The 26,059-nt window shown below is 45.7% G+C and overlaps 2 protein-coding genes across 20 annotated transcripts in view; one reads left to right on the forward strand and one right to left on the reverse strand.

Annotated features, from left to right (window-relative positions):
* kcnt1b (potassium sodium-activated channel subfamily T member 1b) overlaps positions 1-8,180 on the forward strand; it is a 40,208-nt gene extending 32,028 nt beyond the window's left edge. For 8 of the 18 annotated variants that reach the window (XM_057031991.1, XM_057031989.1, XM_057031993.1 and 5 more), the window contains 12 exons: positions 610-681; positions 826-960; positions 1,167-1,278; positions 1,480-1,581; positions 1,900-1,983; positions 2,064-2,192; positions 2,303-2,323; positions 2,482-2,779; positions 3,696-3,758; positions 3,990-4,040; positions 5,506-5,590; positions 5,673-8,180. In XM_057031991.1, the coding sequence (XP_056887971.1) occupies positions 610-681; positions 826-960; positions 1,167-1,278; positions 1,480-1,581; positions 1,900-1,983; positions 2,064-2,192; positions 2,303-2,323; positions 2,482-2,779; positions 3,696-3,758; positions 3,990-4,040; positions 5,506-5,590; positions 5,673-5,793 (1,273 nt within the window). In that variant the 3' untranslated portion in view covers positions 5,794-8,180. Of the gene's footprint in view, positions 1-609; positions 682-825; positions 961-1,166; positions 1,279-1,479; positions 1,582-1,899; positions 1,984-2,063; positions 2,193-2,302; positions 2,324-2,481; positions 2,780-3,695; positions 3,759-3,989; positions 5,035-5,505; positions 5,591-5,672 lie in introns of those variants that run through there. The other 10 variants (XM_057031994.1, XM_057032005.1, XM_057032001.1 and 7 more) reach the window with 5 other exon arrangements.
* Positions 8,181-10,901: 2,721 nt separating this feature from the next.
* On the reverse strand, positions 10,902-25,902 carry camsap1b (calmodulin regulated spectrin-associated protein 1b). 2 transcript variants are annotated; one of them, XM_057031987.1, is made up of 19 exons: positions 25,389-25,902; positions 24,443-24,609; positions 22,583-22,845; positions 21,319-21,480; positions 21,091-21,171; positions 20,725-20,757; positions 18,641-18,782; positions 18,358-18,497; positions 18,140-18,236; positions 17,275-17,422; positions 16,936-17,018; positions 16,759-16,843; positions 14,336-16,601; positions 14,067-14,203; positions 13,780-13,991; positions 13,577-13,679; positions 13,379-13,488; positions 12,944-13,062; positions 10,902-12,794 (listed from the first exon to the last, which is right to left on the reverse strand). In XM_057031987.1, the coding sequence occupies exons 2-19, from the start codon at positions 24,606-24,608 to the stop codon at positions 12,498-12,500; spliced, it is 4,644 nt and encodes a 1,547-aa protein (XP_056887967.1). In that variant the 5' UTR covers position 24,609; positions 25,389-25,902; the 3' UTR covers positions 10,902-12,497. The 2 variants fall into 2 exon arrangements, with proteins under 2 accessions (XP_056887967.1, XP_056887968.1); XM_057031988.1 differs by lacking the exon at positions 20,725-20,757 and having other exon boundaries at positions 25,389-25,901.
* Between the last annotated feature and the right edge of the window lie 157 nt (positions 25,903-26,059).

Below are 26,059 nucleotides of genomic sequence, written 5' to 3' on the forward strand. Positions count from 1 at the left end.
GTGTGTGTGTGAGTGTGTGTGTGTGTGTGTGTGTGTGTGTGAGTGAGAGAGAGAGATTTACACCTTCCCCTGTCCTACATCACTGAGTTTTATTAACTCAAACTGAACCTTACGGTCACTGAAACAGAAACTTCACAGGCCAGAAGGTTCTGACAGTTTGAACGAGCTGTTAAACCTTCTGACTGCCCAAAATCACTCAGGTCATTCTTTTATTTAATAGAATGATCAAAATAACAACAGTTATTGCCAAAGTGCTGTACAGCAGTCAGCCACAATAAAGAAAGGGAGAGATGAAGGATTCATTTCAAGCAGTAAAAGCATGAAATAACCCCCAAAAATCCAATCTACCGAGTTTGGCGCTGCTATGATCAGCATTCAGGCATTATCGCATCGATAGAGTGCATCCGTTGTTGTTGTTGTTGTTGTTGTGTTTTAATTAGGGACATATTTTCTTGCAGGTTCATAAAGCATTAATTGCCTTGCTTTCAACTGTGCCTGCCCCAAATGAGGAGCAGATTTCAGGAAATTACAGAGGCAGTTTCACACTCGCTGGGGTTTTGCAGAGATAATAAGCCTGGGGTTCTCATAAATGTGTCCCGTTTCCCACAGCCCAGACAATCACTTCTTAGAGGCCATTTGCTGCTTTCCTATGGTTTACTTCATGACTGGAACTATTGACAAGTATGTATTATTAAACACCAACTCATTTGATGAAGTATTATTGATCCTGTATGTGTTGGTTGTCGATATGCAGGACAGGTTTAACGTGAGATATGTTTTAGGGGCTATGTTAATTTGTAATTCCTTTTTTTCTGAATGCACCAGCTTGGACAACCTCCTGCAGTGTGGCATAATCTACGCAGACAATTTGGTGGTGGTGGACAAAGAGAGCACAATGAGCGCCGAGGAGGACTACATGGCAGACGCCAAGACCATCGTCAATGTCCAGACTATGTTCAGGTACTTTCACGGACACACAACGAGGTGTTTGTAGAAGCTGGACCAGATTCTGCCAGCGATAAATGTGCATGCAGAAACGCAGATGAGATTGTGAAGAACACCTTCAGTATTTGTTCTAGCAGCTTAAAATAAAAGCATTTCTGACTGTCAGCCGTTTTCCAGTCATTACAAGGTGTTTGTTATCTCCGCCGACCTCCCTCATTTAGGTTGTTTCCCAGTCTCAGCATCATTACTGAGCTCACACATCCGTCCAACATGAGGTTCATGCAGTTCAGAGCCAAGGACTGCTACTCACTCGCTCTCTCTAAACTGGAGAAGGTGAGACCTCTGGACAGAAAATGACTCTGAACTCACTCCTGGGTTTAACGTAAAGAGGATGTTCTAAGATTATTTGGTGAAACATCTCTGTGAATGAATTTCGGGAGGCTTTGTAGTTCCACTAAAATCTGTGGATAAGGGCTTATCTCGTGTGCCTGCTCTGTTCCACCTCTAATATATTATTTGCATTCCTCTCTTCAGATAGAACGCGATAAGGGCTCCAACTTGGCTTTCATGTTCCGTCTGCCGTTTGCAGCAGGCAGGGTGTTCAGCATTAGCATGTTAGATACACTGCTTTACCAGGTGAGATAACGCTTTGATTCATGTCACGTTTGCTATTTAAAACAAACAGAAATGACAGTGTCATAAACACTCGAGAATCTAAGCAAATCGGTGTGTTATTGAAACGTATGCAGAAGAATTAGTATATAGTCACCTCAGAAATAAAACAATACTGCTTATTGGTGTAATTACATTAGCTGCCAGAAGGGGGCGACAACCCCACGTTATTTTCGATGAGTCTCTTGTTTTGGTAATAATAAGCTCAAATCGGCTCTGCTTCACATATTATTTTTTATACAATCTTTTCTACTCTTGTTAATCCATGTGATGTTTTCAAAGTCTTTTGTTAAGGACTACATGATTGCAATCGTGAGGCTTCTCCTGGGTCTGGACACCACACCTGGATCTGGATACCTCTGCGCTGTAAGTTTCAAAGCTAAGACTGCTCCTCCTAGGACTGGACAAACAGACCGTGACAGCTTCTGCTTCCTTTTCACCCTCAGATGAAGATAACAGAGGAGGATCTGTGGATCAGGACTTACGGCAGACTCTTCCAGAAGCTTTGTTCCTCAAGCGCCGAGATCCCAATTGGGATCTATCGCACAGAGTCGCACATGTTCTCAAACACGGAGGCAAGTTCAGACGATCTGGCTCTGCTTGGCCTTATTTCTTTTTTCTATAATCTAAATACTATTAGGTCATGTAAACACTAATTTACCAGCCATTTGTCTTCTTTTTCCAGTGCAAGGACAGTTATGCACAGGTAAGATCCAATTGGCCTCACTTTAAACGTGTCCTAAAGAATAGTCCACATGTGAAACCCAGCACTGGTGATGGTGTGCACAACAACGAACAGGCCAAGGCACCTTGCATACTCTACATGGCGTATTCAGCATAAATGCTCCTGCCTTGCTCTCCCAGTCTCAGCTGTCCGTCAACGCTGAACACGGCGCGGAGCACCGCGAGCGAGGGGAGTCCTGGAAGGAGAAAACGGCGCACAGAAACTCCACCACCAGCGACCAGTCCGAGCACCCGCTGCTGAGGAAGAAGAGCATGCAGTGGGCGCGGCGACTCAGCAGGAAGAACGCCAAACCGTCCAGCAGAGCAGAGCGCATCTCGCAGCAGAGACTCAACCTGTACCGACGCTCTGAACGGCAGGAGCTCTCCGAGCTGGTGAAGAACCGCATGAAGCACCTGGGTCTGCCCACGGTCGGATACGGTGAGCCGTTGTTTCAGTTTGTCCAGAGACTGTTAGTCTGGGATCATATTGGACAGCAGTTATTTAGTTATTTATCTAGTTTGAACAAGATTCAGATTTGCAGTTGTGTAAATATTAAGAATAAAGGACCCGTTTAATTGGTTGAGTAGGTGATTAGAGCCTCCGAATCTCAGCTTTAAAGTGTGAAAATATTGAAAAACTAAAATTGAAGCCTCGAAACTCAAAGAAGAAATCAGGAAAGTTGCGGAAGCCTCAAACTGGCAACAATTTCTGAGAACGTCATTAAGATGCACTGTTACGGGCCTGCTTTAATCGGTCTCAGCCAATTAAATATTTCAATTTGTCAGAAATGCCGCATCAAAATGACTCGAATCTATTTCTTTTTATATCATCTCATTATCTGTGGAGCCATTATCATCACATCGGTTTTAATGAGGGGGAAAAAAAATCCATTAAAAACTAAAAAAATAATCATTTCTGAAGCCGCCACATCAGACACGCCCCCCAGCTCACCACCAGCCTCGAGAACCCCCCCACGCATGCAGAGGCAGGAGCGTCATCTCATCCCTGCTCTCTGATTTGTCTCTTGAGTTCTGTCGTCTTCCATCGCGCTCCACGTGCGCCTCCACCTCAGTAACGTGTCGATTAAATACGTTTCAGGAACCCCAAAAGCTCCAGATCTTCTATTGAACCCTGAGTGTCAGTGAGGATTACTGCAGCAGGACCTTAGCTTGACAGACGCGCACGCTCGCATGGCTCATCCGCATCGCTTCTATCTTTACCGTTACGTTTTAGATTCCTCATCAAACTGCAAAACGCTGCCTGCCTGATTTGTTTTTGTTCTTTTTCTTGTCCCCCCCCCTCCTCTGCTTCTCTACCTGTCCTAATCTTTTCTCCTCGCCTCCTTGGGTTGTAGAGGATGTTTCTAATCTCACTGCGAGCGATGTCATGAATCGAGTAAATCTAGGATATTTGCAAGGTAATGTTTGTGCTGTGTGTGTCTCGTGTACACATGTGAGTGACCATCCATCTCGTAGAGAAAGGACTCAACCCTTTCGTCAGCATCCACCGAACAGTAGCACCATCAGTTCACCTTCACACTGTTGTTAGACGTCCATCTTTAAAGGTCCTTTTTCCCTGTGTGTGTGTGTGTTTATAGTCGGTCATAAATGAGCTGATTCGGCCATTAACCGTGAATGCCGTTGCTTAGAGTTGCAGGACATTGCAGAGCATCCGTATACAGAGGGGACCAGGCCACCAGGTTAGCTGGTTACTGCAACTTCACTGCATGAGTGTGTGAGCGTAAGTGTGAGGGAGCGTGCGCGTTGAGCCAGAATGAACGGAAGTTTCGCAGCCAACCTCTCACTGTCTCGCTTCACTGTCTCCTGTCTCTATCTGGTCCTTCTCTGCATTGTGTTCCCGTGAGGTGACGTCCCGAACGGCTAAAGTACCGCAGGGCATCGGAGTCCGGCTTCAAGAGCGGTGCAGAACTCATTCTGTCTGTGGATGGAAGGTTGACACACGCGCCGTGTCAGAGGCTGTTTTAGAGCCGCCCCATGGACACACACACACCCCCACACACACACACACCCCCACACACACACACCCCCACACACCCCAAGCGGTTTCAGGACTCAGGATCTGTGACACTTTACAACAGTAATTCAATTCTTGGGTGTAATTGGAGCCTGATCGGCTGGTGACACACTTCTGGACTGGAGCCTTCTCTCCAGGTTTCTGTGCATGCTTTTTTCTCTTGAGCACCACTAAACAAAACCGTTAACCCTTCTGGAGGCGATCCTTTTCTTTTTTTTTTAACCATCCCACCAGTTCAGACGGATACGGTCGTCAACAGCAGGCCGGCTTCTTCCACTCTCACACTCCTGATGCGTTCTGCGCCGCTCTCTGGGTCCGAGGGGCCCTGCGTTGGTGCAGACCGGCGGATGCTGGAGCATGTCCCCGTGTGTCACTGTGGGTGGGGCTGAGTGTCGTCCGTTTGGCATGGCTTTACCAAGCCTGCTGCTCCAGCCTGGAATGCGATTGGAGGTGGATGACGTTTCCGCGGACGCCGCCTGCATGCTGGCACCTCTTTCTGACGCTGCGCATGAGGGCGGGGGGGGGGTGTCGGGGGCTGTTTGAGTCAGCGGGCAGCATGGGCCTCCCCCTTGTTCTACAAAGTGGTAGTAGTAACGGTTAGACCTTCTCTTTCTTCCACCCCCCCTTCCCCGCCTGGCTTTATAAAGAGCCACAAGCAGGTGGGTGGTGACATCATCTTTTCCCCTCCCCCCGCCCGCCATGTGGGACGCACCTCAGGACTACATTAAACACACTTTTAAAACACATAGACAGAGACAACACACACCTTTCAGAGCCTTGTTTGGGGCGTAATCTCAAATAAAGAGACTTTTAAATGCAATCTAAAATATGAACTGTCCATAAGATAAGGAACAGCTCTGATAGCTACATCACCCCAAATTTAGTTAGAAAAAAATAATTAGAGCCCACGTGTTAAGTAAAGGCTGCAGTGTCGTTAGTATTTAAGGCCCTAGGGCGAGGAGATCGCCACTGCAGCTTCGTCAGACACTCCTCAGGTTTGCTTTACCAACGAGGAACGCCCATATTTCCTGTTTCCCGAGAGCTCGTTTCTGTGCTGACGTACCGTCACGTAAAGGACGATGTCGGAGGCCTCCTGAGCAGCTCTGATGCTCTGCTGTCTCCTCTTCTAGACGAAATGAACGACCATCAGAACACGCTGTCCTACGTCCTCATCAACCCTCCTCCTGACACCATGCTGGAGCTCAACGACATCGTGTAAGTCCTGGCTCTCCATGGTTTCGCTGCTGATATCAGAGCAGATGCTGGTAATTAAATGTCGATTTTTCTGTCTTTATAGCTACATCATCCGGTCCGACCCGCTGGCACACATGCCAGAGGACTCGCAGGTAGGGCAGGCACGCATCGGCAAGAACAAGCAGGACTTTGGCACAGAGATGAGGGATGAGACTCACCTCTGAATCCCAGGGTCCCCCCCCCCCCACACACACACACAAGCATTTCATATCTGAATGTGCTATTATGTGTCTCTGTTGGTCAGTTTTAAAAGACAGACTTCCTAAGAGCTGCTACAGAAAGATGCATGAATTGTGCCTCATGATATACGCCAACTCCCTACACACGCACACACGCGCACACGCACGGACGTTCCCCTCAATCATGCCTACTTCTCCTCTGCCTCTCGCCCCCTAGCGTTGATAAGCGGAAGTGCAGGTCAACTCGAGCCTCCCCACAAGAATTGTAGGCGTAAATTTCTAGCATTTGCTATGAGATCCACTCTTTTCTTATATACTATACATTTTGTGTTGTCTTTCTCAGAAGACGGGTATCAGTTTTCTTTGAGTATATTGCCACTTTATAAAAATTAGCATTTCTTTCTGTGAAGAGCAAATGTCGCTCACTTCTTTCTCTATTTAAGGTGTGCAAAGTCATGTCCGTTAGAGTGGATGTCTGTTATTTGGTTTCTTACTTTGTAAATATTGTTAAAATTATTTGAACATCATTGTCCTTTTTATAAATTGATATCAGTGTTGTACTTACTTTATAGCCTGATTTAAAGTATTTTTTAGGTTAGAAATGTGTCTCTAAAGCCATTGAAGGCCTCATTATTTAAGAGTTGAAATGCCGTTTATTTAAGTGCAATTTCTGTCCCTTCTCCATCGCGTATAATTTTGTGAACAGTTGTTTGGGTTCTACAGTATCGAAGGTTTGTTTTAGAATCATTTTGTAGTTCTATTTATAGTAAGAGGGTTTTGACAACTTTTTTACATTAATTGTTTCACATTTGTCTTTCGTAATGAGACATTAGCTTAGCTTTGCACAAAAGCTAAAGGAGACACAACACTGATCAAAAATCGCTGCGCGCCACAGGTGACATGATCTTCCAGCTGTTTCCCACATCTGTGAGCAAAGCGCCTGCGCTGCCACGAATCGCACATATCGCATCAGCTTTTATCAGCTTTCAGCAGGCTACAATTCTTGCGACGCTTCATTTTTAAAGCCATTTGATCTTTGACAAAAATATCCTACCACAGATAAGGCGATTTAATTAAAACAGGAAAGTGGTGTTTAAATGGTGTTGCCATAGCTACAGGAGCTCTCCAGTATAGTTAAAGAAGTTGAGCTTGTGGCGGTGACTCAGGGGTAAATACTTAAAGTGTTCACCTGCCGCGTTATTTACACAACGATTGCCCAGTATTTCCTGATCATGTTTGGAGGGTTGGACAGTTTCCATGTCCAGAAAACAGTTTTCTAACTGCAACGGAAGTTGCAATGCAAGTGTGAACATTTACCGGTATCACACCACTAAAATCATTTTGTCATTATATTGCTACACCTTTGGGTGCTCTGTCTCTTCCCTGTGTTTGTGCTAAGCTAAGCTAACAAGCAGGAGGAATTGTCAGTCCTCTCATTGCCTCCTCAACGATTGGTCAGTATCTTCATTAGTTCTTCAACCGTATGTTTAATTAGTCCCTTTTTCATCTAGCAACGAGCGTCCTTCTAAAGCGATGTCCAGCACCAGGGTCTAAGGAAGGTACGACAGGTTAGGGCGCATTTATCACAGCAGAGGTCACGCGTTATTGTACAGTCGCATGAAGAAAAAACAAAGCAGTCATAAGGTAGCAGATTCTTTACCTCCCTCTGTCCGTCAACAACAGGCCGAAACTCTAGAAAAGCTCTTTGGAAAGTAGTTCCTTGATAAAAAGGAAGGTGGACCTGAACAATTTTTGCACTACAAGGATGTTCTAGAGCAGAACAGCACGACCCTTTAAACCGAACCCTTGCACCAGTGGACAGTATTCCTGTGACGCCCACAGTCCCCGTGTGCTCTGACCTGTCGTTTTTCCTGTTGCCATTCTTGTCTGTCCGGTTTTTTTTATTACCCAGATGGTGTCTTTGCTTATTTAGAGGTCAGTTTACAGGACAGAAGGTCTGAAGTGTCAAGGAGGATGTTGATATCGATCAATCGAGCGCCCTCCTCTGACCCCTCGATGTCCATATACACAGAACCAAGCGGAGGCATGTAAACAATTCAAAGCATGTGTCGATGTTCAAAGTCGCCGGGGGAAAAAATGATCATTTCTCGGTGTTAAAATGTCCACGAACCTTATAATCTAATCAACTGCTTGCAAGTTGGAGCCATTATTTGATACTGTGTATTTATATGAATGGAACATGCATGTCGTCTTGGTGTTAAGGAAAATCTTCTGTTTACCTCCGCTTTGTTTTTAAATGTCGTCAAAAAGGAGATGATCCATTTTGTACTATTTCTTATGGGAAGCACATGTGCTTTAACATGAAATATGAACAAATAAATGCTGCATGCAGCCAGCTCGAATGAACAAAACCTTTTCTTATTTCATGTCTTCAAATTAGAATTTATTTCATTTCGGTTTACATTGCTTTCAGATGAGATGAGCTAGTAACGGGAAAGGTTTTATCTCGATTAAATGTTCCCTGAGTTTGCCCTAAGGTCACTTCCTGTTGGCATACTTCCCTGGGGTCCAGCAGCTGTTCTGCAAGACTTGGTGCAGCAGGTCACAGCAGCGTTTCGCCCTTTCGTGAGGCACCAGCAGGGGGCGCTTTGCAGCCGGTCACGCTCCTGCTGGTCCTGCTCCGTTTCTCTGCTCCGGAGGTTCAGGGTTTCCAGTCAAAACATGCTCGTTTGTGCTGTTTCCTTCACTGCTAATCTGCCTCGAGGTGATGTAATCATTTCTGGATGCGTGTCACCAACACATGCAGTCTCGTTTCACTCTAGAATCGCATCCGCAGGTCTGTTTCCTCCGTTTCCTCGTCCTTGTTTTCATGTGGAGGCGAAGGTGGATGTGACACATTGAACCCAGTCAGTGAAGGCATCAGACCCTCCTCTACTCATCCTTTCTGGCTCTCATTTATGCTCAGAACAGCAAGGTTTTAAATGATGATTTAGGTGGTGAAGACAGCAAAATTAGGTGGAATAAAGAGAATCACATTGGCTGACCTGACTCCAGGAGAAGGCCTCAAGCGTCCCACCGATGGTTCCCCATCTCCACCGTCCGACCTGCAGTCGCACTCTTTGGACAGTTTTGTTGCGGCAACTTCTCCAGCGCAACAGTCCCGGGAAACACGCCGCGAGTAGGAGTGAAACGAAGGCCGCTGCAGAGGAGTGAAGCTCCATTTTTATAGCACCTGAAAGAAGCAGCAGAGGAATCAATCGGACCCATCCATCGCTGCAGGGCTACCGGGCCACTGTTGTGACCTCTCACATCTTCAGCGATGGAAAAACAGGCACAGCTGGATTTATATAAGGATACGTTCCCCCAAATAAAATAAAAAAACACTACATTTGTCCAGCGGAAATTGAGTCAGAGTTCATTCTGCTCGCAACGTGCTGCCCTGCAGGTGGAAAATGACATTTCTTTTAAATACCAATAAGGACGACCAACACAATTATCGCCTGTGGTGGTGTTGGTGCTGTTTCTGTGGGTTTTAGAATTTTAAATCTGCTCCATCACGAGCATTAAAGCTGATGAAACAAAACAAAACAAGTGTACCAGGAGTCAAGGAGGTGTTTGGTCTTGGTGGCTCTCAGCTCCAAGATGAGGGTGGATGGGTCCCAGGGTTGGAGCTGAGGGCCACCGAGACCTGAGGGCCTGCCAGACCTGATGCAAAACCAAAGTCATTTTGTTCTCAGAACGGTCCAGGTCAGCTAAAAGGGAGATAAATGTATGAGGACCAATTGTTGCTACGCTGCTTTTTGTTGAACTGAGCTACTCAGTCCACTGAGCGCCATCTTGTCCAAAGCTTTTGAGCAGTTCTCCGCCAGGCTGAGCTCACTCAGGACTTCGTGGTGACTGAAACAGATCTGAGGTTAAGTTGGACTATACCCGCTCAGCCATTCTAGTGACCAAAGCCTTGTCAATCCTGGGCCCGGTCACCAAGGTGAGGAGTTGAGCTCCAGGAAATTATGTCGAATCAGCACCAGAGCTAAATAACCAGACCCAAATGCTAATAGGGAAGCGGAACAAACATATTACACAGAAATGTGTAGAGTATTGTTTAAGTTACACACACACAAAAGAAATTGGTCTGGAATTGGACCGTACCTACCACCGTTTGCTTCTCTCTGCCCCATTTTAACCAGCACATTTTGGTGTCTCTGGCGCCCTCTGCTGTAGATAATTGGTAATGTAAATCAATTAATTACGTTTCCAGAAGAAATTTAAAAAAATCTGTTCCGGATTCATGGCAAAACCTCGCTCCTGTTTTCATCCTGCAATAATGATTAAAAGCTAATATATGGACATTTTCTCAGCTAAATCTATCGGAAAGTCTGTCGGTAATATATTTTAGTCTTCACTGCCCCCTGGTGGAGGTTTGTTATATTACAGCAACACTGCACCATAAACATAACGGGATGGATTCTGTTACTAACGTGACACAAACCACTGCAACCGTCAAAAAGTGTGACAGCCCTTCAAATGTAGCACAAAGTAACATTTATGCTACATTTGCTCCTTTGTCTTTCACAATTCATATGAATCTTTTAGAAATTTCAAACGTAAACTGGCAAAACATTTCCAAGTATATAACACTGATCAATTTCCATCATATAGAATTAAAGTCCTTACCTGAAAGTATTTTCAAGCAGAATATAACCTGCCCTTCAGCGAAGCAACACTGGCTCCATGTTCACATTTAGGAGCAGCAAAGAACAAACAGCAAAAACGGTGAATTCGTCAGTTTCACTGTGTCATTTCTTACACGAGACATGTGAGCACTTACCCTTCTGCTGGACATGTCCAGACGACCTGAGGCAGCAGGCATGAAGACGAAATGGGACAGAGTTGACATCGCTGTGGTTACGAGAGTTGAAAGGCTGTTCCAGTTGGTAAAGAATAGCCACTAACGGATGTCATGATTTCATAGGAGTGCTGGTACAAAGGTTATTGGCTCAAATGGGGAGCAAAAATAATGCAAAACAGCAGAAAAATTAAACCTGTTGTCTAATTTTAAGAAAATGAAAACAGCCAGGCGGACTGACAAATGACACTATGAGAAAAGAATTTAAAAAATGAACATAGGCTACTTTAATTTACTTGAAAATTTATTGTCAGTGCTTCCATTTGCAAAATAAATAGATGGCATGGAATTAAAGATAAAAATCAACAAGGATGAAAAGTAGACGTGTTAACAAAAACGGTGAGCAAATGCTAGTATCATCATTTAGTGTTGATAAAAATACACTCTCATACCAAATACCCCCCTCAAAAATAATTCCAAATACAGCAAATGACAAATCAAGTATAGTGTCGTTTTTGGAGACAGTAGTAACGTACAAGACGGCCTTCGAGTCGAACAGGTCAGCATTAAATATCGGTGTTACGGAGCAACGCAACAGCACTGTTACCCATTCCAAAATTCACCAACAGAAAGTAAAGTGCTTGTGCAAAACGTGTTTGTTCTCCAGGCCGATGGATTTCTGTTTTCAAGGACTTCTGATGCAGAGACACACGACGTGGCAGTATTGGTCAACACTTTGGAGGAATGTTCTTTAATGTCGAGACACAACTGAACCAAAACGCGGCCCCAGTCGCACAAATCCTCTGTAAAAATATCAAATACTGTCATTCAGAGCAGTTACGGAGCGTCACACAATCAGCTCTTCACAAGTGTGTGTGTGTGTGTGTTCTGTGGTTACGATTAAAGACAGGGAGGAAGAACAAAAGTCCTCGGGGAGGGACATCGGGGGACAGAGCTAACATTGCATGACAGAAGCCATCCACAAGTGTTGGTGAGTGCACCTCTAACAGGGTTCAAGAGTGTCCTGTGGAGAGAAAACAGAGCTAATCTCTAAACATCGGAGAGTTCTCGTTATGATAAAAACACATAACATCAGCTCGGACTCCATATTACATCGCTTTAATAATATAAAGTTAAAACCAAGAAAAAGAAGCAGTTTCTGTGTACCAAAATAACATTCACCCTTACGACACCCTCAAGAAAAAGGATGCGTTAAAAATTCAAACCAAAAGGCTTTTTGACCACCAGCGGGAACATCTGCGCGCCTCTGAGGATCAGCCGCTCGATTAAAAGGAATAGACAACAGTACCATGATGAATGAAGGCCAAAGGACGTCTGAGGGACACCTGAGCAGCTCCCCCGTGACAAAAGAAGAAAATCGAGGCAAAATTGGTAATGCCAGCCCGGCTTGATGGTCCGCACAGGAAGAACCGCGAACCATTCACGGGGACAGTAACAGAAGCGTCTCCACGTCGCCCAACGCCGTCTTCAGGGCCGAGGCTGAGCTGGCCACCGAGACGGTGCTGGACTAATAAATAAAATACATCCACCAGGTGACGAGACAGAAGACTCCACAGGCCCGTGTGTGGTTTTGGAAGAGGGAACCAAACCAGCAGGTAGCGGAGCACGCCGGGACCACAGACGGAGGAAGTGGATTCAGCGTGCACTGGTCTGTTTGAAGCACCTTCCCGTCAGAGTCCCCCCGGCAAGGCACGCGCATCTTTGTCCCCGCCTCGCTCCTCCTACGGTCCAACGCCACGGCCGCGCCCGTCCAGCCTGGCCGTGAGCGACAACGCCGTCTGTCCAGGACACGAGCAAGATGGGAAGGTATGACTCGGATGATAGGTAACCGGTTCTTTTTTTTTTTTATAATTCAGGGTCTTTATTTTCCATTTTTCTTTGGCACGGAGGGTTTTTTAGCCTGCCACAGGTGGTTGTGGATGGTGATGGCGTCCACGCTGACCGACACGGTCTTGGCGGGGATGACGGTGAACTGCTTTCGGTCCGAGTTGTACTTGTACAGCTTGTCGATCATCTTCTTGCTGATGCTCTTCGGTCCAGTGCCTGTCAGCTTTAAGATCTCCTCCGTGTCGGGGAAGTACGAGTAAAGTGCCCTGAATTGACAGCCGCTGTCACGAAACAGTATCATCAGATGGTTGGACTCGCACTTCTCCAGCTCCTGGTGAGAAACAAGGCGAATAAACAGTTTGAAAACAGGATTTAAATGTGCCTAAGACGGCAGGTGTTTCTGGTGAAAGGCCTGTTGACCCGAAAATAAAAAGTTGTTTTAATGAGAACTCAGACGGTGAGATGTGTGACAGAGCCCACCTCTAGGATCTGTTTCTTCTGGGGCTCATTGACTTTGCCGGCCAGGCAGCAGTGAGAGATCGCATTGTGGATGATTGGTTTGTTGGACTTAGCGCTAGGCTCCTTGAAGAGCTTCAGACCTGAAATATATGCCAAAAAAAATGAAAAACAAAGGAAAATCAACAGGAATACATCACTTCATCAATGCGAGTGGTGCCACATCCATTCTGACAGCAGGCCTGTCCTCAGAACTACCATGATCTCACGACCATAAGGCGCCCTTAAAAGTCTTAAATTTTCTCCAAAATGGACGGGGCGCCATATAATCCGGTGCACCTTATGTATGTGTTAAATACAGAAATAGCACCCGTAACTGAGACTGCGCCTTTTAACGCGGTGCGCCTTATGGTCACGAAACTCCGGTAGTTCAACCCGTCAGGGTGCCTGAGCCCTCACCGGTGTATTCAGCCTTGGCAGTGGTGGACGACGCGGTGGAGCCGTTGTCCCAGTCCCTCTCTGTCGCGCGGCTGTTTACGCTGCCTGTGAATGACTCCACGGAGTCACAGCTGGAAGCAGCGGCAGAAATAAGACTTCTCTTTCACATGTACATGAATGGAAAAGAAAACAAAACCAATCAAGTGTGAGGGTGCTCACCGCTGGGATCCCGCTCCCCCAGAGTTGATGCTGTCTGCCTCATTGGTGGCAGCAGACGCCAGCGACAGGCTGGAGCCCGACTGGGCGTTGCTCAGGTTGTCGGCTGTGTGAAACAAAAAGGATCCGTAACACTTAACGGCGTCATTACTGCAGCAGACAGAAAATAAGCGTAAAGAAACCACACTAATGAGCATTTGTCTTACGTGTAGAAGAGTCCTTGGAAACGTCGATGGAGGACTCCTCTCTGAGGACAGACTTGGGTCTGGGTCTCTGCTTTGGTTTGGGGGTTTTGGGTTTGAAGAGCTTCTGCTCTTCAAACATCTCCTGCTGCTTCCTCTGCTGATATTCCTGCTTTATCAGCTCTCGCCGCATCTTCTCCTCTTCTTTACGCAAGCGATCCTCCTCCGCTTTCCGTCTAAGAGAGACCAGACTTTTTCCAAACCTTTTCTAGAATGAACACAATCTGCATTGCGTGGAGACCGCGGCGCACCTTGCTTCATCGCGTTTGAGCTCGGATTCTGCTTCCAGCTGTTGTCTACGCAGTCGAGCCTCCTCAGCTTTCTTTTGCTGTTTCAGCAAAAACGCCGCCTTCTTTTTAGCCAGATCCCCCTCTGCCTTCCTGTCATCCTACAACAGGACAAAGAACCTCACTGACTTTTCATCTTTATCTGGTTTTTCCTCCCAAAAGAGAAGCATTAACCACCTTTTGGTGGCTTTACTAGAAGCAGAATTCTATTACAAGTCTTGTAATGCCGTTACCTTGAAGAAGAAACCCAGGACCGACTTCTGTTCTCCTTCACCGCCCTCTGAATTTGCGTCCTCGACGGCCTCGTCTTCTTCAGCTTTCAGCTCGGACAGATCCACCTCTATCAGGGGGGCTTTGCTGCGTGGAACCTCTGATGGTATGTTCTCCTTCCCTGAACCGTCTGATGAGTTGAGCTCGGACTCTTTCATGGTGCTGGAAAGGCACTCTTCGAAGGACACTTCTTGGGCAGCCACTGCAGTCAGGTCTACTCGAGTGGGCAGGCGGATATTCGCTTCATCGTTGAGTCTGAAAGTGGTGTGCACATCCCCCGGCCTCTCGGCTGTCTCCTCTTTCACAGGGGTTCTGGGACTCTCCCGCTTGGGGGATCTGCCCCCCTCTAAATGCCTCGTTTGCGGTAACGTCTTGGACCCGCTGTGGGCTGGGTGGAGGGCCTTGGAGGCCACCCGGCTCTGCTCCTTGCCTAACTTTAGCTCAGAAGGTTTGGACCTGGAGCCTCGGCTGGAGCTCAGCTTGGGTGGTTTCCTGGTGGGTACGGTGCTGCTTCCGGAGACGTGGTCCACAAAGTGAAAACTTGCACCTGCCTTTGAATCTCCATTTTTCTCAGCGGCAAGAGGAGGAGTTGGAGATGCTCCAGGGGGAGACTGTACATTCTGTTTTATCAACAGCTCCTGCTTCAGTGACACCTGCATCATCTGCTGCTGGATGCTGTTGATGGCTTCGTTCAGCTGCTCGATGGAGCGACTGCATTCGTATGGGTCCAGTTCTTCATCAGGACAAAAGTTTCCATTGTTTTCCTTCTCATCTGCTTCTAAGGCACCTGGCAGGAAGGTTCCCTCCAGTTCTCTGTCTCCCTTTTGTGTACCTGCACACATTAATTCTTTGCTTGGAGGTGCTTTCTCCCCACCCAATTCATCCTTAGGAATATCAGCTTTAAGAGGATTGGGAAAGGCATCGCTCCTACCTCCATCTTTTTTTACAATGTTCAGGAAGGCAGCCTTCCCGAGCTTCTGCCTCTGTCTGGCCATCAGCAAATCCCTTTTCTTCTTCTGGTGCTCGATCGCACGTCTCTTCTCTTCCAGCTGCATATGGAGCTGAACAAGTTCCGAAGCCAGCACGTTCGCAGAACCGCCACCATCGCCCGTACGAGACCACCCGCCCATGGGAGAGGAGGGGCTCTGGTCTCTTTTAAGTCTCCAGGAGTTCAGGGGCCCACTGCTTTCTGACCCATCTGGAGTGGTCCTTTGTGAGCTGGTGGCACTGGAATATAAGTCGTGATTGCTGCCGAAGCGCTGCTGCTGCGCTTTGCGTTCGGCAAAGGAGGTCATCCGTACGCTGCCGCTGGCCATGCTGCTGGCCTGGGAGTGAGTGCTGAGGCAGGGACTGGAGCGTCCGCTGCCACCATTCAGGTCTTTGTCCTCGTGCTCTTTCACATTCATGTCTTCTTGTAGTTTGGCTGATTCTTCTTCTTCATCGTCCTCAAAGGCTTTCCTGGTCCAGTTGGGGTCTTTAGTGGTAACAGCTTCATCCAAGTCTTCCTCTTCTTCATCCTGGTCTTCCAGTTCTGTGTCCATGACTTGGCAAGACTTTGATTCTTCAGAATCGGACTGTAGATAAACCCCAGCTGACTCTTTGGATGAGGGGTCTATGCTACTAGTAACAACAGGCCTAAAATCTACCAGACTCTGTAAAGGCTCCACTGACATGTCTTTCTCCTCACCAGGAGGAGGATACGTCTGGTTCATACTGCATGGAGGTTTTCTACGAACAGCTGACGTAGAACCATCTCCTCTGTGTAGAGAGCCCCATCCTGAAGAACAGGGCCCCTCACCACTCTCCTCCTCCTTGTTTAGGCATACAGACTTCTCTTTAGCAGTTTTGAGCGCGGCAGGCATCAGGGGTTCAAGGTAAAACGTATCCGCTGCAGGTCTTGGGTCAGTAGAGAGTTTGGCTGCTACTGTTGCAGCTGGTTGTGTTCCATCAATCCATTTGGGCATTAAGGAAGCATCAGTCCTGGTAACTGCCAATGTTTCTTCTTCATTCTCTACGTGCACACTAGCATGGAGGCCATTGACTCTGCACATGGCAGCCTGTGGAGGCTGGTTGGCAGCTGGCAGGTGTTTTGGTGTGGCGTTGAGAATGTTGGAGGCCAGGCTGTCTTTACTTATGGAGCGAGCCAGACTCACGCTGTCGCCAGAAGCTCTGTCTACGTCCCCGTCTGTGGCTGAATGAAACATGAAGGGACTCAGGGTGGACAGCGGTCTGTGGAAAGAGTATTAAAAAGAGAGTAGATTAAGTTGATCCTTTTTCATGGAAGAAAATACATTTTTTTCATGTTAGGTGCTTAAGTTCATTAACCAACCTGGTCAGTTTAATAAGCTCAGAACCTGAATCAAAACGTTAAAGGAACAGGACAAACCTCTGTCTTTTGTCAGGCCAGGCAACGACAGAGCCTCTCGGCTGTCCATCTGTTCCAGTCAGAGAGTTGGATCGGTTTCTCATACCTAACAGCAAAAAGTAAAAGCATAAAAAAACTGGCCAGAAATCCTGTAGCCTTAAATTCAACAGTGAAAGCTGTGAAGAACTCTCTCCCTACCGTTACCATCCTCCTGCTGCTTTTGCTGCCTCTGTCTGAGGGGCAGCAGTGGGTGGGAAGGACTGAAGGATGGACCTGCCCTCCTGGAAGTCAAGTAATCCTTTTTTTAGCAGGTGTGCAATTAACAGATGAGATTTGCAGAGACTTAAAAGACTTAAATTCCTTTTTCTGTCCCAGATTTACTGCACTGCTACCTACAACACAAATCCTGGGGCTGTGTAACATATTGTAGAGGAAATAAAACCAAGGTATCAGGGCCTATCACTTCAGCTAAAGTAGTGAGTTAAAATGCAGAAGATGAAACAGAATGATGTTGATGTGAAGTGAGAAAAAACTTACGGGGTGTCGGAGTCTTCAGGGTGCAGGAAGTACCTGTTACACACCTCTGGGCTGTTCTGGTTATCAGGGTTGGCCAAGAAGCTGCGCTTGGTGGCGTTGGAGATAGGCACTGCTGGGCGGGTACACTTAGGCTGACATACGACTCGAGCTGATCAAAGGAAAAAAAAGTCTTTTTATTGTCCATTTTGTGTTTAAGAAATTGCTTTATAAGATTACCATTTTAAATGAAACGTGTGGCATGACTTTGAAGGGGCAATAAGCAAAATCCATCGTGTTAGAAGGAATTTTTTAAAAATCGCTATGTGAACATCTGAAGGTGTAATTTCACCCGGAGTGTAACATGATGACACCTGTGTGTGTGTGATCTCCAGCTCTTTGTTAAGCTGGTCTCGCTGCGCGTTCACGTACATGGAGCACTTGGCCCCGTCTGTAAACGGCTACAGCCAGCGGGCATATCTTCAAAGCGAAGATGGCGGAGATCAGAACAAAACGTTCACCTGAAGACCAGGATCCGACATGACCTCTAAGGAAACAACGGTCATTGGCGAAGAGGATGTCGGATAACGAAAGGGAGAGAAGCCGGATTAATACTGTGTTTGCACTTTGCAGATCTTGGTTCACAGACGAGACGGGGGAGTGGAGAGCAGAGGTAGAGGGAGGTGAGGCTCGTGACACTTTGTTTTGGTCTACAGACAAAGCACAACAGCGAACCTAGCAGAGAAAAAAATTTGCTTATTGCCCCTTTAAGCTTCATAAATAAAAATGATGTTCATCAAGCTATGACTACTTGAGTTTAAAAAATATTAGTGTGTTAAAAGCAAAACTATGAATAATGTGGAATCTTCTTCAAGAGTGCGACACTTACAATCTTTGAACTCTTGGAGATCACGAGGTTGGACAAACTCTGGTTTGACTGTTTCAAACCACCAGAACAGTTCAGCTATGAACACCATAATGTTGTGCTGCACAGGGAGCAAAAAACACACATTTTAACCAGTGTAAACAGACTGGCGACTAGTTCTATGTCCTTAGAAACCACCAAAAGTTACTTCTATTTACTCTAAACAAAAGCTGTGCTTGTACCTTGAGCACCAGGGGGGAGTAGAGCATGTCCTCAATCGTCAGGTAAAAACTTTTGTTCAGGTACTCATTGGCAAACTCTCTGAGTAGCTGGATGTTGTACAGGCTATCAGCGATGGATGGGACTTCCTTCAAGCAAATATCTAATCAAGCAGGAAAAGGTCAGTCCAGGATACAGCTCAGTGACCCGACGGCTATAAATGCCACACCAACTGGACTGGGACAGTAGTGCTAAAAATAGTGGCACACGTGGATATTGGTGTCGATGCAGGAAATCACAGCATACCCTCCAGCTTCATGAGGTCTGGGCAGTAGCAGTGGACCAGAGTGAGTAGAGCCGCTCCGTCACAAATATCCCTCATCAAATCTTCCAAAACTCGGAAGAAAGGCAGCTGGCGGCCAGATGCGTGGTCCCGACGGTACCTTACCTAACCAAAGATAGGGCCAATGTGAATGCAGTGATTAGCGTCACGTAATCCAAGTAAGTACCCATCAAGGGTGTTTGCAAGCATTAGATCAAGTGGACGCCCCAGGTTTGAATCCCAAAGCAAACAAAAACATCCATTTCTACTGGTCAAACCTGTATTCAATTTATTAAATAAATTACTTTTTACAAATGTATGGGAATGAAATCGTCTGTCTTCTCGGTCACCATGAAGAGAGAAGTTTGCTCTAACAACCATGAGAAGGCAGAGGTGCTGCGACATGACCAATACAGACGGGATGGAAGATTTAGGCCTGCCAGTCAAACTTGGCAACATGTCTCAGACGACTGGAAACTTAGAATCACTGACCCACTTATAGGTACGTTTAAGTGCGTGAATAGAAAACACACTCGCCCCAGTTTGACATGCACACACTATGCAGGTAAAGATGGACTATTATCGCTTTACAGTTCACAAAAAAACACTACAAATATCCAATGACAAAGTTACATTTGGAGCCAAATATAGTTAAACATATACATCAAAAACCAGTTAATACCCAAACTACTGTCCTTTAAGCTCTTTCATAAAGACTTAATACACTTAAGCACGATCATTATGGTGCTATTTTCCCGCATCGTGTTTAAACATACAGCATATGAAATGTTTTTTGCAGCAACGTAGTTTAATAACAAGCTGCACTGACTGTAAAGAAGCAGTTCAACTATGAATCTACGAACACTAGATCCAGGATTTAGGACCTCTGTGGGGTCTTTTGCACACTAACACATCGACGACAGGATTTTTTTCTTTAAAAATACTGGAAAAGTTTGACGGCTGCTTAATCTTTCTTGGGTTATGCAAGTAGAACAACTGCTGTGCTGGTTGTGCAAACAGAGCAGCTTTGCTCTGCAGACTAAAACTCACTGCTGCATACTAATTTTCAGAACTGGTATTTGGGTAGCTGCTATAAAGCTGATGAGTGAAGTGTGGAACCAATATGCATTAGGTAACATGACAAATCTGGCAAAGGTCCATTTTATATTTGAATATTTTTATGCAAACTACATTTTAAAAAAGAAGACCATGTATTTATTTTTAAGTTAGCAACATAACTGAGAAAAATCCCATTTGAACATTTGTAAAACCAGATAATTCCTGAAAAATGTAAACTTCCAGGCTGGCTTTTGACACCATATAAGGTATCTGGCTGAAGTTAGAGAAAGAGGTTAAAGGAATGTGTGACATGCTCTATACCAAGCAGTACTTACTCAGCTTGTCACGTACCTAACCGCCACATACCTGTCACATACCTAACTGCCCTGCCGATAGTAGAAGCTAATCGCTGTGATGGTCGCGATTGCATTGACGCGATTCAATCGATTTCTTTTTTATGCCACTGCAACACACATTTTTTGCTCTCTAATACTGAAAAGGGCTTATCCTGAAGATGAAGGACCTTTCCAGGCAACGCAAAGCCTGCATAAAGCCAGACTCTACAGTCAAAGGAAGTTATAGGCATTGAGGAAATTGTGTGAGAGCAGAAGGTAGAGACTGGAGGAGAGAATATCAAGGTAGATCAGAGAGGGGTCAAGGAAGAGACTGCAAAGCAACGACAATATGTATGCATCTAAACTCTCTTTGATGTAACACAAGCATACTGTCACTTTTGAATTTTGCTGATAGTTCTGCATGAAATGGCACAGCACACATTGTGTAGCTAGAAGTACACGTTACTTCACACCTGTGTGGGAAATTTACCACACACAAAGGCTGAATTATAGTTATTCACTTCATTGACACACCGGCTACAAGCAGCACAGAATGAGCGTGGATGAGCCATGGTGGAGTGTGCGCACACATCAACACAGGACTATGCGTGCAAAAGGGGAAAGGGGCAAAGAAAATGGAATTATAGGGAAGGGGTAGCTGGCATCCAACTTACAGGGACTAGCTTCCAATACCATTTGGAGGGAGACTATCCAGTGTGCAGGGATAAGAGAAGGGAGGAAGGACAGTTGAAGAAGCAAAAAAGATCAACAGGTCAGAAGCAAAGACAAGGATTTGATCTGTTTCTGGTGTAGAGAAACAGAAAGCAGGGTCAATTCCTGAATGCCATTAGGAAGAAACTTTCCTTAAGCAGACTAATGACTGATGTCGTGGGGTTTATAAATCTGAAAAACCTTAATAAAAAAAGCATGGTATTAAATTTTGAATAAAGCTACATATGGACCAGCAGAAATATGGGGAAAAAGTGGTAGAAATGTGATCATTTTTCAGTTTCTCTGCAGTGGTCAATGGCCTGCTTTACCTTCTGATGGCTGGGAGACTCCAGAGGGTGATGCTTGACTTTATGCTCCCTCTCTGTAATCTCCCTCATCTTCATATTCACCTGCAGAGCAAACCTTGTGTTAGTGACATTATTTCAAAGAGAAACCATGACACACACCAGTGATCCTAAACTAACAATGTCCCTCTTCTTTTGTGACAGAAACTGAGCTGCTGCTGAGGGGAGTTAGTCGTGTCTGTACATTCAAACCTTGTTAATCCAAAAGACCATAGCATCCTCCAGGTCAAAGGGCAGCTCTTTGGAGGCTCTAAAAGTGGAGAAGCGTTTGACAGAAGCCACCACTTTCTCAATGCTGATCATCTCCACCGTGTAGGCCATCATCAGAGCATCGATCATGGACATGTGAGCACTCTGAAGTAGGAGGGGACAAAAACACAATCCAATTACTTTGGTTGCAAGTCAACTGCACTTGAGATTAAAATAGAGACAAAGTTTGCAACCTTAAATAAACTCTTCCTAACAAATCTGAAAAGCAACAATTCCGATTTTATTCCGACTTTTCCACACGCAGCCTCTCAGTCCGGTTGAATATCATCTGAGTAGACATTGGAAGAATGCCTTCAATGTCTTCCTCATAGTTAGAACACAGGTTTTCATACTTTCCACAACAATAGAGCAAGTACCGCAAAATCTAAAGTGAATGTAAAATGATTCCAGCCTGTGCAAGACGCTGCTGCTCTAATCCAATGTATGAGGGAAATGGACAGTGATTAGACTGATTATCATTATTAATGAGTTGTGCAGCGCTTTGTGTGGAAACAGAAAAATACCATTTTGGTATTGGGGAGGAACATTCAAACATTGAGAAAGGACAAGGACAGCATTTAGTACTGACATCTTTTTATGATCATGATTATGTAGAACCTGCCCCAGCCTGAAGTATCTTAATAAATTCTAAAACTGTAATAAATACAATAGACAATCTTAAGGTTGTTAAAATAAAACTATGATGGTTTGGAGGGATGTTTAAACACAGGCCTGCCTGGATTATGTTGTCAGGCTGCATGTAGGAACAGACTAGGAGTGACTAGGACTCCTGAAATCAAGGTGCAACAGCTTCCTGGTTCCATCATAACCAGAAGAATCTAGAGCTGTGACTTCACTGTGGGCAGATTTTTGAATCCACATCAATGCAAAACAAATCACACCAGAAAAAACAAGATATCAGCAGGAAATTGTGGACCCCTGTGGGGTTTTTTTCATCCTCCGCCTGAGCTTTCTGCTCCCACATCCGTCTGTACAAACAGTCTCAGTATAAACACCTTGAGATTGTGCAGCCACTGGTGAAAGAATGAGAGGCGTTATGTCTCCTACAGATCCCTGCGCTGCAGGAGAGGTGCAAGCAAGCGCGCATGTTGACATTTAACCTTTAAAGTGGGTTTAAAGTTACTCTACACCAACGCCGTCACCTTTAAATCAGGTTACTTTGGCCACTCTAAATCCAGCCACTCACCATTTTGATGGGCATGCAGGAGAGGTCCTCATCAGCGACGGGAGTGTCATCACTTTCCACTACGTATATTCCTTTTCTGGAAAGGCTGTGGATGACAGACATGTGGGACTGAAGCGAGGCCGCCTGCTCCGTCTTCAGGATGAGCGAGCAGACACGGCAATAAAGCTCAGAGGACAGCAGCAGGTGAATGACGGGGGGCTTGATGTGCTCCTGGTCATACTGGTCTGTATAGAACGGGTCCCTCAAGTCCTCGGGAATATTTTCTGCAAAGGAAAAGGGAAATTCCCAGTAAATTTTACACCAATCAGCTCTACGTCCGTTTGTGTGGAATGACAGGTTGGAACAATGCCTCCAGTTCTTCTAAATCATCTCTCAGGTCATGTTTCCTCTGTGTTCTGCTGTCTCCAGCGCCCATGACAACCGTGATTATTATGACGCCAACAAGCAGGTCTGTGAGGTAGGTGGTTACAGCGCCAACATGGAGGAATGTGAGGAGCCAAAAGCTCTCCATTTATCATTTGCATTCAGTTCACCTGGAGCAAATACGGTCCTGTTAATCCCATTTGTGAAAGGAAACAGAGACTTTTTTTAAAGCAACAAGTTATCGCGGCAGCAAAAGTTGGGGAGAAAACGGGATAAACACACCTCGGATTGGGTCGCTTTGGCTGGGAAGTTGCTCAAACCCAAAAAGCAGATCCATATAAGGGCAGGAGGCGAAGCAGGCAACTTTAAACATGAAAGGCTCATTTGTGCGCTACGACGGCATTTATGACGCCTCAGAGGAATAAATTATCCACGAAAACTATCCAATGTAGAAAAAAACCCTGCAGAAGTAACACAGCAGTGTTGAATCTGCCTCCAAGCTGAACTCAAACAACATTTGAGTTGTTTGCACACACTCACACACACATTTTGTGTGTGTGTGTGTGCATGGTGTTCCTAAGGTTTGCCATGTTTGATGGAGTTAAAGCAGTGCTTGTGATCTCGTGCTCATAAAACCTAAGCAGAAGAGCACGCAGCTTCCTCAAGCATGCTTTTGTTGGTGGTAATAAACTATGAATAAAGGCTGATCTGCACAGTTGGCAACGGCAGTTCAGTGAGAAAATGTCAAAGAGGGAAAAAAAGATGCCACAACAACATCTAACATTCAGCAGTTTGGTCATTTCTGTCCAATTCTGTACTGAATTTGAACATGTGTTCAAACAAAGGGGGCAGGCTGGGGTGAGAATTCACGTCTGACTTCATTCCAAGGACGCTGATGACCCCTGGCAGCAGCCGCCCACCCCGCTGCAACCAGGGAGAAACATTTATTAACTGGCAGGAGCCGGACCAGAGGACGGAAGTGGGATTTGAGCTTATGCAATTAGACGAACACACGAAAACACTGAGATCTGTGATTTAAAAGCATACACACATCTGCAGCTATTGGAACCTTTGCTCTGTCTGAGCTCTAGATGGACTCTAATGTGAGAGCTGATAATGAGTCTTCATTGATGACATTATTTAGTCTTCTTATTGATTAAGGGAAAACTAATCACCTGATCAGTGTGAGGGGTTAAGACTACAACAGTTCTGCTCCACCACCCCACCAGGATCACCACCCATTCAGAAGGGCAGCTACAACCAGGCAGTGATGTCAGCACTGTGGATCTTTAAGGATCAATGATCAAGACCAAAGTAGAGATGACTTATTGCTGGTTGTGCTAAACTACAGGGTGAAATATATCACCTTAAACCCATGCAATTTCATGAACCAGCTGAAGAACAAGCATTTTTTGTCTGTGCTAGTGCAATAGTGTAACCACAAAGGATTAAAATCCTGATTTCTCTCTTGCATCCACCACCCTGTATATTACTCACCAATGCCATAAGCTTTGGCAAACAGCCATCGCAGGTTGGCTGCTATTTTGGCTCTGGCCGAATCATAGAGTTCCAAAGGAATGATGTCCACTGTGGCTTCAGCAACGGCAGGAATATCCACTTTTCTCCTGCTACCATTCCCACCGGCAGATAAATCAACATCCATCCTGAATGAAGCATAATTAATAAAGAAAGTGAGGCTCAGTGCTAAATAAACAGAACTGCAGCAGTCAAACCTGTCACAATGCTGGTATTTTACTTCGTTAGTTTGCTGACTATGAATACAGGGTGGTAGCTGCTGATCTTAAAATCCTCTTTTCCACACAGTCAATTAGCCTTGCATGTGCTAGTTTAGCCATAAGTGCCAGAGTAAGCACTACTGCAACTGTGAGCCTCTTTATTCTGTCAGATTGTGTGTGTGTGTGTGTGTGGGGGGGACTTCTCATTAAAGCACAATGAAAATGAAGTTTGAGAGATGTGTGATCAAATTTATACAGAGCAAATCGTGTGTTTTGGCATCATTTTAATTTCAGCAACTTGTCTTGACAGGTTTCAAGAAGCCACCTGCACATTCCAACTCACAAGAAACGTGAGTCAGAGCACAATTGTCAGAAGGCAGTATTTTGCCACTAAATAAAAATAAATCTAGTGAAAGTTAACACAACATTGGCATTGATATTTAATGCAACATTGGCAAGTTACGTCCATCTGATGCAAACTAACGGCATCATTTAGGCTGGGTGATAAGCAGGATAGATAGTTCCTAATTACCTACAATGGATAGAAGATTGCGGTTGTGATAACGTAAAATATATGTTAATCTGTATAGCATTTGTTCTGTTTACCAGCTAAGCGTTAGCCTGCTAGCGTGTAGCTAGGCAGTTCGGGAGCAACGTCTCAGCCCCATGAATGACGTTAGCTTGCTGGCCAGTGGCATCAAAATTACCTTGAAAGGTGTGGTGTATTTCCAGGTCGCCCTTCGCTTAAGTTCCGTTGGTGGTAAACAATTAACCGAAGACCTGCCTGGCTTTATAATGGGCCGTTGGGCAGCGAATAGCGTTACACCAGGAGCAGCGGCGCATCATAGCCACCTAATCATGCTAGCAAGGAGGCGAGCCCGAACGGTCTCCTCCCAGCAACACGACCCGATTCATGGCCTGTGTGACAACAACCCAACGGCAGTCTTCCCGCTGAAAATCGAAAGGACTCTCCAGGCAATTAACGCGACGTACAGATGCACCACAAATTGAAATCTACCTCCGTATTACACGCCTCATGTTAGTCAACAGCTACCTGCCCATTTTTGTCAGAGTGGAGCCGCGAGGACCGGAGGCGTGCGCGCGGAAACGTTGACTGGACCAGTCTGCCGCTAAAGGAAGACTGCGCATGCTCGTTTTCCCTTTTGCCAGACAATCTCCCTATTTTTCTCATGTAATCGTCGGCCAAAACGCATACGGCTCAGTTGGTGCTATTGTGAGAGCCTGCTTTGCCCTGATTTCCATCAAAATTGCGGCATTGTTTTATTGGTCACTGTACTGCCCCCGTGTTGTTGTCAAACAGCGCCCCCCAGTGTTTAACGGTGGGAGGTGCGCTTCAGAACAGCCACCGAATCAATCA

Source organism: Takifugu flavidus, chromosome 5 (genome assembly GCF_003711565.1).
Source record: "Takifugu flavidus isolate HTHZ2018 chromosome 5, ASM371156v2, whole genome shotgun sequence".
NCBI lineage: Eukaryota > Metazoa > Chordata > Actinopteri > Tetraodontiformes > Tetraodontidae > Takifugu > Takifugu flavidus.

Excerpts from the sequence above, each read along its gene's own strand:
- camsap1b (XM_057031987.1), bottom strand. The coding sequence starts at position 24,608 with ATGGATGTTGATTTATCTGCCGGTGGGAATGGTAGCAGGAGAAAAGTG. Across the intron at positions 20,758-21,090 it reads AGTCTCCCAGCCATCAGAAG|TCTCCCTCCAAATGGTATTG; the intron begins GTAAAGCAGGCC and ends CACACTGGATAG. Across the intron at positions 16,844-16,935 it reads GCAGCAGGAGGATGGTAACG|GTATGAGAAACCGATCCAAC; the intron begins GTAGGGAGAGAG and ends TTTTGCTGTTAG.